The sequence below is a fragment of the Microcaecilia unicolor genome, chromosome 6 (genome assembly GCF_901765095.1).
Source record: "Microcaecilia unicolor chromosome 6, aMicUni1.1, whole genome shotgun sequence".
NCBI lineage: Eukaryota > Metazoa > Chordata > Amphibia > Gymnophiona > Siphonopidae > Microcaecilia > Microcaecilia unicolor.
Genome location: NC_044036.1, coordinates 96860947 through 96876559, shown reverse-complemented (window position 1 = coordinate 96876559; position 15613 = coordinate 96860947). Strand labels below are relative to the sequence as shown.

The following is a 15613-nucleotide window of genomic DNA, read 5'->3' as shown; positions in this document are numbered from 1 at the left end:
ATAATATCTCATTGTGCTTCTGGAGCAATTTCATGGCATCACTGCCTCTAACCTTTTCTGGATTTCTTTGCTTAGGCTTCTTTTACTAAGCTGCAGTAAGTGGTAGCTTGCGTTTACCACAGCTTAAAATGACTTACCATGGGATACACTGAGACATCCTGCGATAAAAGCCCAATGTGCGCATGCAAAAAATGTTTATTAAGTTTTGTCTGAGAGTGGAGAGTGAGTGTGACAGCATGAATCAATTAGCACAGCCACATTTACAGCAAGCAAATTGAACAGAGAGATGGGATTTGATATACTGCCTTTCTGTGGTTACAATTAAAGCAGTTTACATATTTATATACAGGTACTTATTTTGCATCTGTGGCAACTGAGGGTTAAGTGACTTGCCTAGAGTCATAAGGAGCTGCAGTGGGAATTGAACCCAGTTCCCCTGGCTCTCAGCCCACTGCACTAACCATTAGGCTATTTCTCAGCTCAGGATTGTTGACTGCATCTGGGCCTCCATGAGCTGCTGGATAATTCCGTTATCTTTTATTTGTCCTGTTTGGTCCTAATTAGATTGTCGAGCAGGGACTGTCTCTTCATGCTCAAGTGTACAGCGCTGCGTACATCTAGTAGCGCTATAGAAATGATAAGTAGTAGTAGTAGATTAGCGCGCGAGCCCTTACTACCTGCAAAATAGGTCTCAGTACGGGCTCATATGCTAATTTTTGCTAATGGCCATGTGCTTCCACATGTTTACTTATTTATTTGCATGGTGAACCATTAGTCCACTATTCGTTGATACTGTTCTAATACGATTGGACTGTAACAAGAGCCTTTAGAATGTTTAAGTATTAAACATTAGAGCGTGACCATTCATTTGGAAAATGCAGAAACGGCCTCAGCGCGCAGAAAAAACCCATGTAAGGGTATGCCACAGCTTTATAAACGGACCTCCTAGTGAGTTAAATAACAGACTGTCAAAATAAAGATAAAAATGTCCTCGAAATATGAAAATGAGAACAGGAACTACTACAGAGATGTGTGTATAAGGTGAATATAAATGGTAATAAATAACAGACTAGATGCATTGGATGTCATAATCTAAGAGTGCTGACATTGTGTGCTAGGTTAAATCTATTCTTGAAATGTGGAAAATATTGCTTACATATCAGAAAAGAATTTGCTATTTTAGTTACAAGATTAGCCAGGCTAAGTAATGATATAAACAAGGTTTCAGGGACATGGAGAGGATAGTGTATGTGAAGTCTTCTCATACAGGATATCTAGGTAGGAATTGGAACATGCAAGGCAGGATGCTCAATTCCTCAAGTATTTTACAAGAGGCTCTGCTGAACATGCACATTCATTTATTTATTTGTTACATTTGTATCCCACATTTTCCTACCTATTTGCAGGCTCAATGTGGCTTACATAACAGTTATTACTATTGCTATTATTTAGTGTTGCAAGCTTTAGTCTTGATTGTGATGATCTAGTTGTAAAAAGATCTCACTGGCCACACTACACCAAGCCATCACCTCGCATCATTTCCCTACCTGACTGTTGACATCAGCTTTGTGTTGAAGCAGCACCCAGACCAAATCCTTGTGTCCTCGGTCACAGGCCCAGTGTAGCAATGTTCTTCCCTGGAAACAATATGGGAGGAAAGTAATCAGGAAAAAGTGTTTTTCAAAGCCTCCTGCACCCATTTTGCCGTGGACACTGGTGCGATATGACAAAGAACAAGTTGTACAACAAACACCTCACATTACTCATATGGAATGTGATAATACTGGTCAATCAAGAGATAAGCTTATCACAATTCCTAGTAGTCTATAGCAATGGTTCTCAACCTTTTTTCAATTGGGACACACTTCACAGATGATGCTCACCTACGTGACACACTGCATACAACAGCCTCAAAGACCTTCAGTATGGCAGTTCTTAGTATTAAAATACTAAGAGATATTGGGTTAGGTTCTGTTGATTTCAGTGAAAGTTACAAACTTGGCACTACAGCTACCATGGAAAGATCTTTCTTTGCTTTAAAAAGAATTAAAAACTATTGCAGGAATACAAAAGGGCAGGAGAGACTTTCATCTCTAGTAAAACTATCAATTAAAAAAGAACTGACTTTAAAGTCAAATATGAAATTCTATGATGATGTCACTGAGAATTTTATTTAAAAAAAGGAGAGAATGGAGTTTCATTTTAAATGAGCATTTCCAGAAAGTTCTTAGCTCTACACACAATTCATCCCAAGCCCTTGTTGACTGAAAGCCTGTTAACTGGTTCTGTTTCAAAGGTTAAGGGCATTTTCACAGATGTTCCAGGCTGCTGTACCATCAATTCGGCCCAAAGCCACAGTGTTTGAGATCTTACTAACTGGTTCGATTTCATGTGTTAAGGAAATTGTCATAAATGTTTCAGGCAGCTGTACCATCAGTTTGGCCCAAAGTAAAAATGATCTTACACTGTCTATTGTCATTCCTATTTGAGTATGACCTGAAGAAGGAATGGGTGACAAAATAAAGATTATTTTATTTTGTTGCAAGCACCCTGGAAGTCATGTGTCTACTGCTCTCTGCTTTTGTATATTGCTTCAGCCTCAGAATATCACAAAAAGTCTATATTGCTCAAAGTATTTTTTTTTCATGAAATCTGCAGTACTACACTAAATAATGTCAATCTGTGTATAACTCTGAAGGATAGATTTCGGAAAGGTGATGGTGAAACAGAAGTTAAGTTTCTTCAAATCAATACAGAAGTCAAAACGAGAAGTGGCAAATGTTATAGGTGACTCTCAGAAAGAGACCAAGACATGACATTGTTCAGCACAAACAGTAAGTACATTAACCTTAGTTAACGGTACACATTGCATAAATGTATAACACATCTACTGCATCCCCTGCTATAAATGTCATCACATGCCACTGATATGAAGCCTACCTAAAAATAGGCAGCACTACAAATATTGCACAGGGCCTAGAAGACCAATACACCTACAACTAGTAAAACAGAAAGTATGGCTGCTAGCAACTACATGAAAACAGAATACCATACCTTGGTCACACACAAAACAAAGACAATTGCACTCCAAATACAGAACAAGATATCACAAATTAGAAACAGAAACAAAGTCAAAAATTGAATTGGAAACCCAAAGTCATCAAACTAGGCATGTACCACAACATGAGAAAAATAAAAATAGAAATGCATTTCCTCTTGTACTGAACAAAATACAAAGACATTCATGATGGACATTTCCCAAAGATAATATATTCCACAATAATATACCTTTTACTGTCTGGGCATTTTATTTTCCCAATCATGTTAATCACAATTTCTCTCTTTTGCTTTCCTGTCTGTCTGCTGCTCTCTTTCCGGTGGGTGCGGTTCATTTTTCCTTTCTCCACTTTCCTCCCATCTTTATTTCCATTCCCTCACCACATCTGTCTCTAACATATTTTCTTTCTTTTCTCTCAGATTTCACCCTCTCAATCTTCATTCCTCTATCTCCTCCTCTCAGGACCTAGCTCTCCCATTTCTTCTTGTCTCACTTCATCCCTGGCCTCCTATTTTCTTCTCTTTCACCCACTCTATACTGTACCCTCTGTGCTCACCATCCTTCTCTTACTCACTTCCTTGATAACCCCCATGGTCTCTCCCATATGGTTCCATCATGCCCAAATTCTACTTCCGCTTGCTATATTCTTATAGCCCAGCATCTCATCTCTCTCTTTCTCCCTCTCCTACACTTGTAACCCAGTATCTCCATATCATAGTAACATGAGGCATATTTTCAAAGCACTTAGACTTATAAAGTTCCATAGTAACCTATAGAACTTTGTTAAGTCTAAGTGCTTTGAAAATGAGCCCCATAGTAACATAGTAGATGGCAGCATATGGTATGACGTGATACATAATATGTATACCTGTTCTTAATTTATCCTTGTCATTTTTAGGGATTATACTGTAGAACTCTGTCTGGCACTGACCTTGTTCTAAAATTTCTGAAACTGTTGTCAAAGCACCAGAAAAGCTCCACTCTGGCCCATCCAAATCTACTCAGCCTCCATCAGAGTACAGACTGCAGAAGTCAGCCCAACATTGGTTTTTCTACCTGATCTCCCCTAAGCTTCATTGGATCCAATCCTTCTAAACAGGATTCCTTGAATTTTGTTACCGTTTTCATCTCCACCACCTCCCATGGGAGGGCATTCCAGGTATCTACCACCCTTTCAGTGAAAAATACTTCTTTGACATTATTCCTGAGTCTTCCCCCTTTCAATTTCAATTCATGCCCTCTAGTTCTACCATATTCCTGTCTTTGGAAAAGGTTTGTTTGCAAATTAATACCTTTCAAATATTTGAATGTCTTTATCATATCCTTATCCCTCCTGTTTCTCCTTTCCTCCAGTGTATACATGTTTAGGTCATCAAGCCTACCATTTTTCGTCACTTTTCTCTGAACCGCTTCAAAGTCTTTTTACATTCTTAGCAAGATAAGGCTTCCAAAACTGAACACAATACTCCAAGTAGGGCCTCACCAGTGGCTTGTACAGGGGCATCAACATCTTAAAAAATTGTTTTAAATAAAAATTTAGAGTAAGAGTAATATTTAGTTATACTGGTATAAAGAATGATACAATGAAACTTTAACTGCCAGACCCTCGAACATGCTAACGTTTGGAGATCCCTTCTCATGGTTTCTAATCCCTCCAGGGTATCCACTCTATTGGCTATCTTTGTGTCATCTGCAAAAAGGCAAACTTTTCCTTCTAACCCTTCAGCAATGTCTCTCACAAAAATATTAAACAGAATCAGCCCCAGCACAGACCCCTGAGGAACTCCACTATTAACCTGCCTGAATCTGAGCGGATTCCATTTACCACCATCCTCTGCCACCTGTCGGTCAACCAGTTTCCAATCCAGTTCACCACTTTGGGTCCTAAATTCAGCCCTCTCAGCTTATTCACAAGTCTTCTGTGAGGGACCATATCAAAGGTTTTTGCTGAAATCCAAGTAGATTACATCTATTGCACGCCCTTCATCCAGTTCTTTGGTCACCCAGTCAAAGAAGTCAATCAGATTCATTTGGCAGGATTTTCCTTTGGTAAAGCCACGTTGCCACAGATCTTGTAACATGTTGGCTTCTAAAAAGTCCACTATCCTTTCCTTTAGCAGTAATTCCATTATTTTTCCTACCACCGACATGAGGCTTATCAGCTTGTAGTTTTCCACTTCTTCACTGTCTCCACTTTTGTGAAGAGGGACCACATCAGCTCATCTCCAATCCCTTAGTACCTCTCTCATCTCTAAAGATCAGTTAAATAAATCCTTAAGAAGTCCCGCCAAGACTCCTCTGAGCTCCCTCAGTACCCTGGGAGGCCCAGTCTTTGACAATGCAGGCCACTAGGTGAAGGAGGTGCTGTCATTGACTTGTTTTGGCAAAATGCATGGCCTGGCTGGACACCCAGCAAATAAGAAAATGGGTACAAGAGAAGCAGCTTTAAGAACAGAGAGAATTGAGACAAAGAAAGTAACTGTTGAGGATATGAGGGATTAAGCAAAAGTGCACGTGCAACTGCTAGGCACAAAGAGGGACAGAGAGAGGAGAAAGCCTGCGGGAGATGGGTAGGACTGAGAGTGACAGACTGCTGAGAATGGAGTGATTACAGAAGATGTGGGAGAGGGAGACAGACTGCTGCAGAGGGTGGACATTTCTGGAAAAGGGGAGGAATGAAGAGTACTGGGTTCATGTTTAAGCTGGGCATGGCTGGGGGGTCCAAATGTTTAGGACAGAGATGGGATCAGACTCAAGAAGCAATCAGAAGGCAGAGGCAAAGGGAATGAGCAGGCTCCATCAGTGAATCCCACCAGGTGTCAGCTAGTATTAAATAATGGTGCTATAGAGAGATAAAGCAGTATAAGCACAGAAAAGTCAATAGAATGCACATTTACTATTATCTTTGGCACTGAAGGGATAATTTTGCCAATAATTTTTTTTGCATGTAAAGCACATTTTCAACATGACAAATGGCTCTTACATAATTGTGTGAATGAATATGCACATAGCCACCCTATCATAAAATTATCCTCCACTTGTACTTTTTCCGCCTTCCTAACAAGGTCATATGTCTACAAACCATCTCAAGGCTAAGTTGAGAAAATGGTAAGGGGGAACACAGTGGACTACTTAGGAAAGCCGACAGGGAAGCTTCAGTCTTCTTGTCCATAGTTCTAGACTCTCAATGGGAATGAGTGACAGGCAAGTCACAGTACAGTCTTAATAGAATTTGCCCTGAGGGACTTGTGGTCTGGCAGGTGTGTGGTAATAAATACGATTTGTGAAGTACACTGGAAATAAAGTGCCAAGCCTCACAATCTCTCTATCCCGCTCAATTTAACATCTGGGCCTGTCTTCACATCCTTTTCTCACACCCAGAGGGAGGAATCCTTTTTTCCACATTAGGCTCAAATCCTTGCTTTATGTCAGCTTTGTCAGAGATTACAGTGGTCAAATGCAAAGGAAAGGTTGGCATTAGAACAAAGAGCACCTCTCAACAAAGCTTTCTTTTCTGGCCTCCTTCAAGCTCCTTCCCCAATTTACAACTTAATTCCCCCTAATTGAGGGAGGGTTCAAGTGAAAGATATTAAAAAACAAACAAACAAGACCTACCATTTAAATCTTACAAACTGTTTGCTAACTTTTCTCTTTGTTTAGAGTCTGAACACCAAACATAGCTTACCCCCTCCAAGCCTGTGAGAATTTGTAACAGGCAGAAGACCCCAGTCACTGGCTTGTGATACACTACTACTACTACTACTATTTAGCATTTCTATAGCTCTACAAGGCGTACGCAGCGCTGCACAAACATAGAAGAAAGACAGTCCCTGCTCAAAGAGCTTACAATCTAATAGACAAAAAATAAAGTAAGCAAATCAAATCAATTAATGTGTACAGGAAGGAGGAGAGGAGGGTAGGTGGAGGCGAGTGGTTACAAGTGGTTATGAGTCAAAAGCAATGTTAAAGAGGTGGGCTTTCAGTCTAGATTTAAAGGTGGCCAAGGATGGGGCAAGACGTAGGGGCTCAGGAAGTTTATTCCAGGCATAGGGTGCAGCGAGACAGAAGGCGCAAAGTCTGGAGTTGGTAGTAGTGGAGAAGGGAACAGATAAGAAGGATTTATCCATGGAGCGGAGTGCACGGGAAGGGGTGTAGGGAAGGACGAGTGTGGAGAGATACTGGGGAGCAGCAGAGTGAGTACATTTATAGGTTAGTAGAAGAAGTTTGAACAGGATGCAAAAACGAATAGGGAGCCAGTGAAGCGACTTGAGGAGAGGGGTAGTATGAGTAAAGCGACCCTGGCGGAAGACGAGACGGGCAGCAGAGTTTTGAACCGATTGGAGAGGGGAGAGGTGACTAAGTGGGAGGCCAGCAAGAAGCAGATTGCAGTAGTCTAGACGAGAGGTGACGGGTGTTGATGAGGGTTTTGGTAGAGTGCTCGGAAAGAAAGGGCGGATTTACGGATGTTGTAAAGAAAGAAACGACAGGTCTTGGCGATCTGCTGGATATGAGCAGAGAAGGAGAGAGAAGAGTCAAAGATGACTCCAAGGTTTCGAGCTGAGGAGACAGGGAGACAGCAGGTAATTAGGGGTGCTTCAAAAGGAGGGTTACACTGGATCAAAACAGGCATACCTTCTTATCAAGATGCACATACCATACTGAGGCCACAGTCCAATCCCTATGACAGCAGAATCTTCATTCAGATGCAATGACTTTATGACCACCATCAAGGTACAGGCTCCCTCACAGCTACTTGCCAGCTGCAGGAATTCTACCAACCCCACTAGAGCAGGGATTCACAACCCAGTCCTCAGGATACACCAAGCCAGTCTGGTTTTCAAGATGTCCACAGTGAATATGCATGAGATAGATTTGCTATCTATCTCATGCATATTTATTGTGGATATCCTGAAAATCTAACTGGCTGGGTGTGTCCCAAGGACTAGGTTTAGACCCCCTGCACTAGAAAATGGTCACACCACCATTGAGCAGAAGGCATTTTTCCTTTAGCCACAGACAGTGATTCACTGTCACTGAGAAACAGTTTACCAGACACTGCTGAAGAACAGTTATCATTACAGGAAGAGTTATTTACCAGAATAGAGCTGCTACTAACACTGATGGCTAGGAATACCACTGCCAAACAAGTCATAAAACAGGATGCAGAGATTGTGCAAATGCTGCTGGTATATTGTCACTGCTGCAGCATGCAGATTTTTTTTTTTTAACTCACTTCACATCCTGGATAAAAAGCATCTCTCAGGCACCTGTGTACTGACCCTGCCACTTAAATCTTCGTTGCCTCGTTCACGTTACAGCAGTTGGCTCGGCCAGGCTTATAGCAGGTTTATCAAGCCAACTGCATATAAATTACACTAAGCTATAAGTCATGAATTTCAACCAAAGAAAAAAGCAAAAAGTTGAGATTTCTGATTACCATGGATCTAGCATGATAATATGAACCTTCTGGTAAAAAGAACACGTCCTAATTTCCAGTTTCTATACAGCATATTAATGAAAAAAAATTGAAAGAATGAATGACTCCCCTGACAGTGGGTAGCAGAAGTCATTTTAATGGGCACATCACCATCTGTCGCACCCTCTAATCACTAATGTGCAACATCAAGTGATTTCCCAGAAAATATAAATACGTATTCAGCTGCCAGTGCTGTCAGTCCTTGGCATTTATCACAAGCATCAGCCAAGTACTTGCCGGAATGTGACTACCTCTCAGTTTTGCCCACTTGGAAGCCTTGTGATGTTTCAGCTCCCTCCCTCACATCTAATACACACAATTCCAGCACGCCTAAATGCAACAGCCCGGTCACCACCTTTTTACACCCTACATCTTTCTTTCCACACTGCTACTCGTATGGAGCATCCATTGTTTCTCCTCTTGCAGCACTCATTTACTTCTTGCACTAAATGCCACCAACCTCCTGCTTTCATGCACATATTCCACACCAGGTGGCATCACCCTTTTTTTGCAAACATTCTCCTGTAATTCAGTGCCTCAAGTATGTACTGCCTCTTTGCCTTCTGGATCCAGAGACACCCCACAACCTACATAAGTTACCTTCTTTACTCCTTCACCAGCATATCCCTTTCCACCCCTCCTCACCCCTACAGAATTCCCTGATTCTTTAAACTTAGATGCCAATATTCAGCAAGGCAGCAAGTGGGACGGTTATCTGGACAAAGGGACCCAGATAGGCTCTGCTGAATATCCAGATAGTTAGCCTGATAATTCTATGTCTGCTGTCTGTGCAGAAAAACTTTGTCTGGAACAGTACTATCTCTTTTGACCCAGGCAAAATGTAGCCAGAGAAGAACATAAGAATAGCCATACTGGGTCAGATCAGTGATCCATCTAGCCCAGTGTCCTGCTTCCAGCAGTGGCCAATCCAGGTCACAAGTACCTGGCAGAAACCCAGTTAGTAGCAACATTCCTTTCTACTAATGCCAGGGCAAGCAGTGGCTTCCCCCATTTCCGTCTCAGTAACAGACTATGGACTTTTCCTCCAGGAACTTGTCCAAACCCTTCCCAAACTCAGATACGCTAACTGCCATTATCACATCCCCCAACAATGGTGGCGTAGCCACAGGTGGGCCTGGGTGGGCCGGGGCCCACCCATTTAGGGCTGAGGCCCACCCAAATGTAGCACACATTTAGCGGTAGCTGGTGGGGATCCCAAGCTTGGCCAGCTACTCTCCGTGATACCAGCACCTGAGCATGCTCATTTTTCAGCGCATGCCTGCTGCAGACTGCCAAGGTGGAAAGAAATGTTTTCCCATCAGTTGAGATATTATTTTGGTGGTGGTTGGGGGGGGGGGGGGGGGGGGAGAACACTTGGTGCCCACCCACTTCTTGCCTAGGCCCACCCAAAATCTGTTGTCTGGCTACGCCCCTGCGCCAACGAGTTCCAGAGCTTAACTGTTAATTGAGTGAAAAAATATTTCCTCCTATTTGTTTTGAAAGTATTTCCATGTAATTTAATTGCGTGTTCCCTGGTCTTTGTACTTTTTGAAAGAGTGAAAAATCGATTCACTTTTACTCATTCTATACTACTCAGGATTCTGTAGGATTGTCTGGCTAAGTCCAAATGCTAACTGGACAAAACTGTTGAAGATCAACCCCATAGTGACCTATTCCTCCATTTCCAGGGAGCCTGCAGGCAGTGATCATTCAAACAAGAAGCAACCTGTTCCTCATTTCACATGTAGCATCAGCTTAGCCATTTATTTCAAACATCCCAATGAGAACTATCTTTTGCATGGAGCACTCCCTAAACTGAAATGCACTTATCCTCCTGCATTAATATTTCATAGCATTTCACCGACAAACATCATAAAATGACGCATTTCCATTTCAAGGGCCCAAGTATTGCTTTCTGGCCAGTAACAGAAAAGTTGCTTTTTATACACAGTGATCAGCAACCTGTAGCTGAATATGTACAACCAAAGCGCACACACAATACACATGTATTGCAGCTACTTCACCTTCTAGATGGCAGGATTTGTCTTTGCTTTTGGAACGTGTTGCTAGCATAGCTATCTACCACCATATAACATGCTGGCTTGTTTCTGTAGTTCACTTGAATCCTCAAACACTTCTGATTAATAAAGAGCCCTTGGAATTAGCATTCAGAGCCCTAGTTCAGGGCTGTCACGGCTGAAGGGGCCAAAATCTGCTTGGAGTCGCAAAGAGTACCTGATTGAATTCCCGGCGTCTCAGTCTATGAATGTGTAAGCACTTCATTTGTTCCAAGACAGACACACAATGTGCTGGTGATGGGCACAGTTGGTGAGAGCATGATCTGCGCCATGGACCAAGAACAAGGGGAAGTGAAAACGAGTGCAGGATCACAAGGGAGGAATAGGAAGAGAGGTCTCCCTAAGGAAATAAGTCTTCCTATAATGGGGACAGGGCACACTGTAAGAACACTATAACTTGATGGTGCATAAATATTTGTCTAATACTATATACATTTCACGTACTATTACTTTTCCTCTCAAAGTAAGTACTATGGCTCAAAAGCATGTCTGCCTCAATGGCAGATTTGGTCCCAGTATCATTGGCAAATTTGGTTACCTATCGGGTCCCAGAGGTAATGAGATCCAACTCACTTCTCTCTGCCTACTAATTTCTCTTTTTTTATTTAAATGAAGTCTTTATTAATTATCAAAACATGGCGTATACAATAGCAAATACACAAGAATTAAAAAAAAAAACTTCAAAAGCAAAAATATTACCTCTAATATCTGTAGGAAATTTTAGGAAAGCACAAACTTAACCCCCCCCCCCCCCCCCCCCCAAAAAAAAAATTCTTCCCCCCCTCCCCTAATTCAACACTCTACACTAACCCAGTTTTTGAACTTGAAAAACACCCCAGATCCTTTTCCCATTTCTTTTCCGACCTCCTCCTAAGTGCAGTTAGCTTCTCCATCTTGTAAATGTGCACTGTTTGCACTAAGTGACTTAAATATGTGGACTGGTAAGTTTTTGTGTAGTTCAGAGGAAAATGCTTGATAACCCAAGATTTTACTCAATACCTAGTTTCTCTAACACATATTGAAGGCCACATTTTAGAACAGTGAATTATTAGTCTGTTTGTATTCTTCAGGTGAATCCAGTTGTGTGCTCTGATCACCACTAGTTAACTTGTTTTTTTATCAGGCACTGGTCTTAAACCCACTCTGATCAGGGGAGGGGGGATTTCGAGAACCAAGAAAGGTCTAGACCCTGGATAAGCACTTGGGTAATTTTAGTGTTTTCAAATTTCAGACAGGCATCCCTATAGAAGGGCTAGTTAATAATTGGTATGATAAATGACAGCAAGTGGTGCATAAATTTGCCTTATATGGGTACAGCCTGCTAAACATTTTAAAGCCTAGTACTGGTATAATTCTGAATTAAAGTAGACCAAACTAGATAGGAAATGAACTCCAACGGTGTAAACAGTATAATCAAAATGGCAAACTGAATTTAGCGAGCATCTGAGAAATTATAATCTGAATATTGACAAGGTCAACACAGTATATTAATGATCAAAATGCAAGAGCTAAAAATCAACTGATGGCCATTATTTTTCTTCTGTAAATATGTTACAAGGGAGACATTAGACAGTGCTGTTGAGGAAAAGACAGAACTGGACGCTTCTAAATTATCCAAAGTATTTGTTCAGAAAATTGAGTATACTTGGAAAAGCAAGCCCAATCTGTCTTTTCCAATTTGGGAAATCCAACTAAGGACTAACAAGAGGCCAGGTTGTCAGGATATCCCTAATGAATATATATGAAGGAGATTTACAAACAGTGGAGGTATGCATGCATATTCATTAGAGCTAACCAGAAAACCAGACGTTTTGGTGGCTCTTCAGTACAGGGTGTGACTACAATTGCTATACAGTCTATCGCAGTGGTTCTCAACCGAGTCCTCAGGACACACGAGGCAAGTCTGGTTTTTAAGATATCCATAATGAATATGCACAAGAGAAATTTGCATGAACCACCTCTATCATATGCAAATCTATTTCATGCATATTCATTGTGGGTATCCTGAAAATCTGACTGGCTGGGTGTGTCCTTAGTCCTGGGGTGAGAATCCCTGGTCTATGCTGAAGTCTCTTAAATCAAATGGCAGCACTATGGACCCTGCTTCAGCACAGTTAGTCCTGGATAGAGGATAAAGGCCTCTTAATTCATCTGACATGGCATTGTGTTTCCTTTCACAGTCTTTGCAGCAAATTCTCTTTAGGTCTTGAAAGTCCTATTCTCAAATCCTGACTATGGTATACCACATGGGATTATTTTAGCCTCTTTGTTGTTAAATACGTATCTATAGTTATTAGGTGCACTGAGAAGACTTTGAGGTTCTGACTCTTCTATGCTGATATACTGCTTTACTTGGAATTAGGATCACATTGTGATGCTGTGTTAGCAAGACTCTCTGATGAAGCAGGATCTTGTTGAGAACCCTGCCTATCACCGGCCAAGGAGGGAAAATGTACATTAAGTCAATCTCTGGCCACCATTGAAGAAAAGCATTTATCCCTTCCAAACAAAAATTTCTGCTGAAAAAACAAGGAACCTTTGCTTTGTGGTGAGAAGCCCTGAGATCTAGAATGTTTTTGCTCAGGTAATCCGCTTGTACATTCAAGTTCCCTGCAATGGGAGCTGCCGAGATGATAGGAACATGGGTCTCTGCCCATTGTAGCAGGAGACGAGCCTCTATTGTGAGTTGACAACTTGAGAGTCTCACCCTGTCTGTTTATATATGCCACTGTCACCACACTTGTCTGATAGAATCCGCACTGGGTGGTCTCTGAGAATAGGCTGGAAGGTCTGGAGAGCCTTCCAGACCGCCCTGAGTTCCAGACAGTTGATGGGCCAGACAGCATCCGCTGCTGAAAAAAGGCCTTGAGCCATATGATGAAGACAATGAGCTCCTCAACCTCTCAGGCTTGCATCCGTCACCACCATCATCCACTGCAGTGTAGCAAATGCAGATCCCCGGAGAAGATAGACTGAAGCCACCAACCCATACTGGATTTCTCCTGAGGGGTCTTTAGAAGATACAGACTGTAATCCTGAGAAATCATAGACCACCAAGTCAAGTGGGGCTGCTGAAGAGGTGTCATGTGAGCCCTGGCCCAGGGAACCATGTTGAGAGTTGCTGCCATAGACCCTAGAACCTGAACATAATCCCATGTGCGAGGATTCTGAAGATGGAAGAAACGACTAATCTGGTTTTGAAGCGTGTCCCTCTTGTGATCTGGAAGAAACACCTTGCCCTGCTGAGTGTCAAAGTGGACCCCCAAATACTCCAGGCTGGGTGGAAAGCAACTGGCTCTTGTGAATATTGATGATCCAACCTAGGGACTGCAAGAGTGTAATCACCCGAGAAGTGACTCTTACACTGTCCTGAAAGGTCATGGCCCTAATCAACCAATCGTTCAAGCAGGGATGAACTCTGATAACTTCCTTCCACAAGAATGCGGCCACAACCACAATTATCTTAGAAAGATTCTGGGGGCCATAGAGAGCCCAAAGGGCATTACCTGGAACTGCAAAGCACAGGAAGTGCTGGTGAGGAGGCCACATAGGAATATGGAAATACACCTCCTTGAGATCCAGCAACATGAGACACTCTCCAGGACGCATAACAGTCATGACTGACTTCAACATTTCCATCCAGAAATGCTTGACACGAAGGAATGTGTTCAGCTGTTTGAGGTGAAGAACTGGACAAAAGCATTCTCCCTTCTTGGACACCACAAAATAGGTCAAGTAGTGGCCTTGCCTTTGATCCTGACTGGTACATTCACCCCTAATGCCTGTAAATATTGCAGAGTAGAAAGTACTGCAACCTTTTTGTGTAAAGCATTGCATGGGACTCCAAGAAAAAATCTGCGATTGGAGTGGAAATTTCTAATTTGCAGCCGTCTCTAATCTGAAGTAATCTTGACCCACTACTCATAAAAATGGGAAATGTGCCCTCTTAAGATCTGTTGTGAACAGTGGACCAGGACCCCATCATTGTGAAACACGAGAGTTGGGAGCAGATCTAGAGGTTTGATGAGAACCTCTCACCAAACGAAAAGATTGCTTCGTTTGATACTTGGGTCACTGATAGGATGAGAAACTAATGGAAAAACAGGTCTCAACCACCTTATCAAGTTATCTGGTAATTTTTACTCATTTGCTGAATTATAAGAAAGATTTACCTTCGATCTTATGTCTTTGAGAATTACAACTTTGAAAGGCCTTAAATGAGGACTCACAATTTGGGTCTGAACTGTTAGATGAATCTTAATTACACCGAAGCAGTATGGGGAAATCCTAGAACACGACATTCAGTATCTTGGTTCTGTAATAACATGGTTAAAAATTAAATATCCAAACAACTTTAACCTGAAATCTCAGTGGAAGCAGCAACAAAGCAGATTCAATTCAAGGTACTACACAGGTACTCCCTTTTATTTTAGTTTAGAGAGCAGGCAAAATATAATAACTTCAGCTTGCTTTAAACCTAGCATGCACTGAAACATTTGGACCATGTATACCAGTATTAAATCTTTACACTGGCTTCTAATCTTTAGAATAATATCTAAAGTTCTGTTTTTTTGAATTCAATACACTTTACTGCGAGGGCTCCTAGCTTTTATAGAAATCTTGCACTCTGAATGAGCCTCATTAGACCCCATAATGTCTTATTGGCATTACTGTCTCCTGGGTGATTAAGCACATGGATAAAGGCATGTTCTTGCTTTTACTCCCAAATCTTGGAGCTCAATTTCCAAAGAGGTCAGAATACCTGACCCCAAGAACCTGACTTTCAGAAAGCTTTGTAAAACCTGGCCTTTTAGTGAAGATTTTAGTTATGCTCTTATTCTATTTTAGTTATGTCTTTATTGTAATATTGTTTAGATAACTTAAAAGTCATTATGAAGGCTTCGCTGTTATTTTTATGCAGTGATCTGAGGAACCTGAAACTACTGACATGAGCACTTGCATAGGTGGTAAGTACGGTGAGGAAGCATTTATTCCCACTAC

The 15613-nt window shown here is 41.7% G+C and overlaps 1 protein-coding gene across 2 annotated transcripts in view; it reads right to left on the bottom strand.

Annotated features, from left to right (window-relative positions):
* The window catches only part of ACBD6 (acyl-CoA binding domain containing 6), a 255828-nt gene that overhangs the window by 118997 nt on the left and 121218 nt on the right, over nt 1-15613 (bottom strand). For both annotated transcript variants that reach the window (XM_030206058.1, XM_030206059.1), the window contains exon 6: nt 1548-1637. In XM_030206058.1, coding sequence (XP_030061918.1) covers nt 1548-1637 — 90 coding nt within the window. The remainder of the gene's footprint in view (nt 1-1547; nt 1638-15613) is intronic.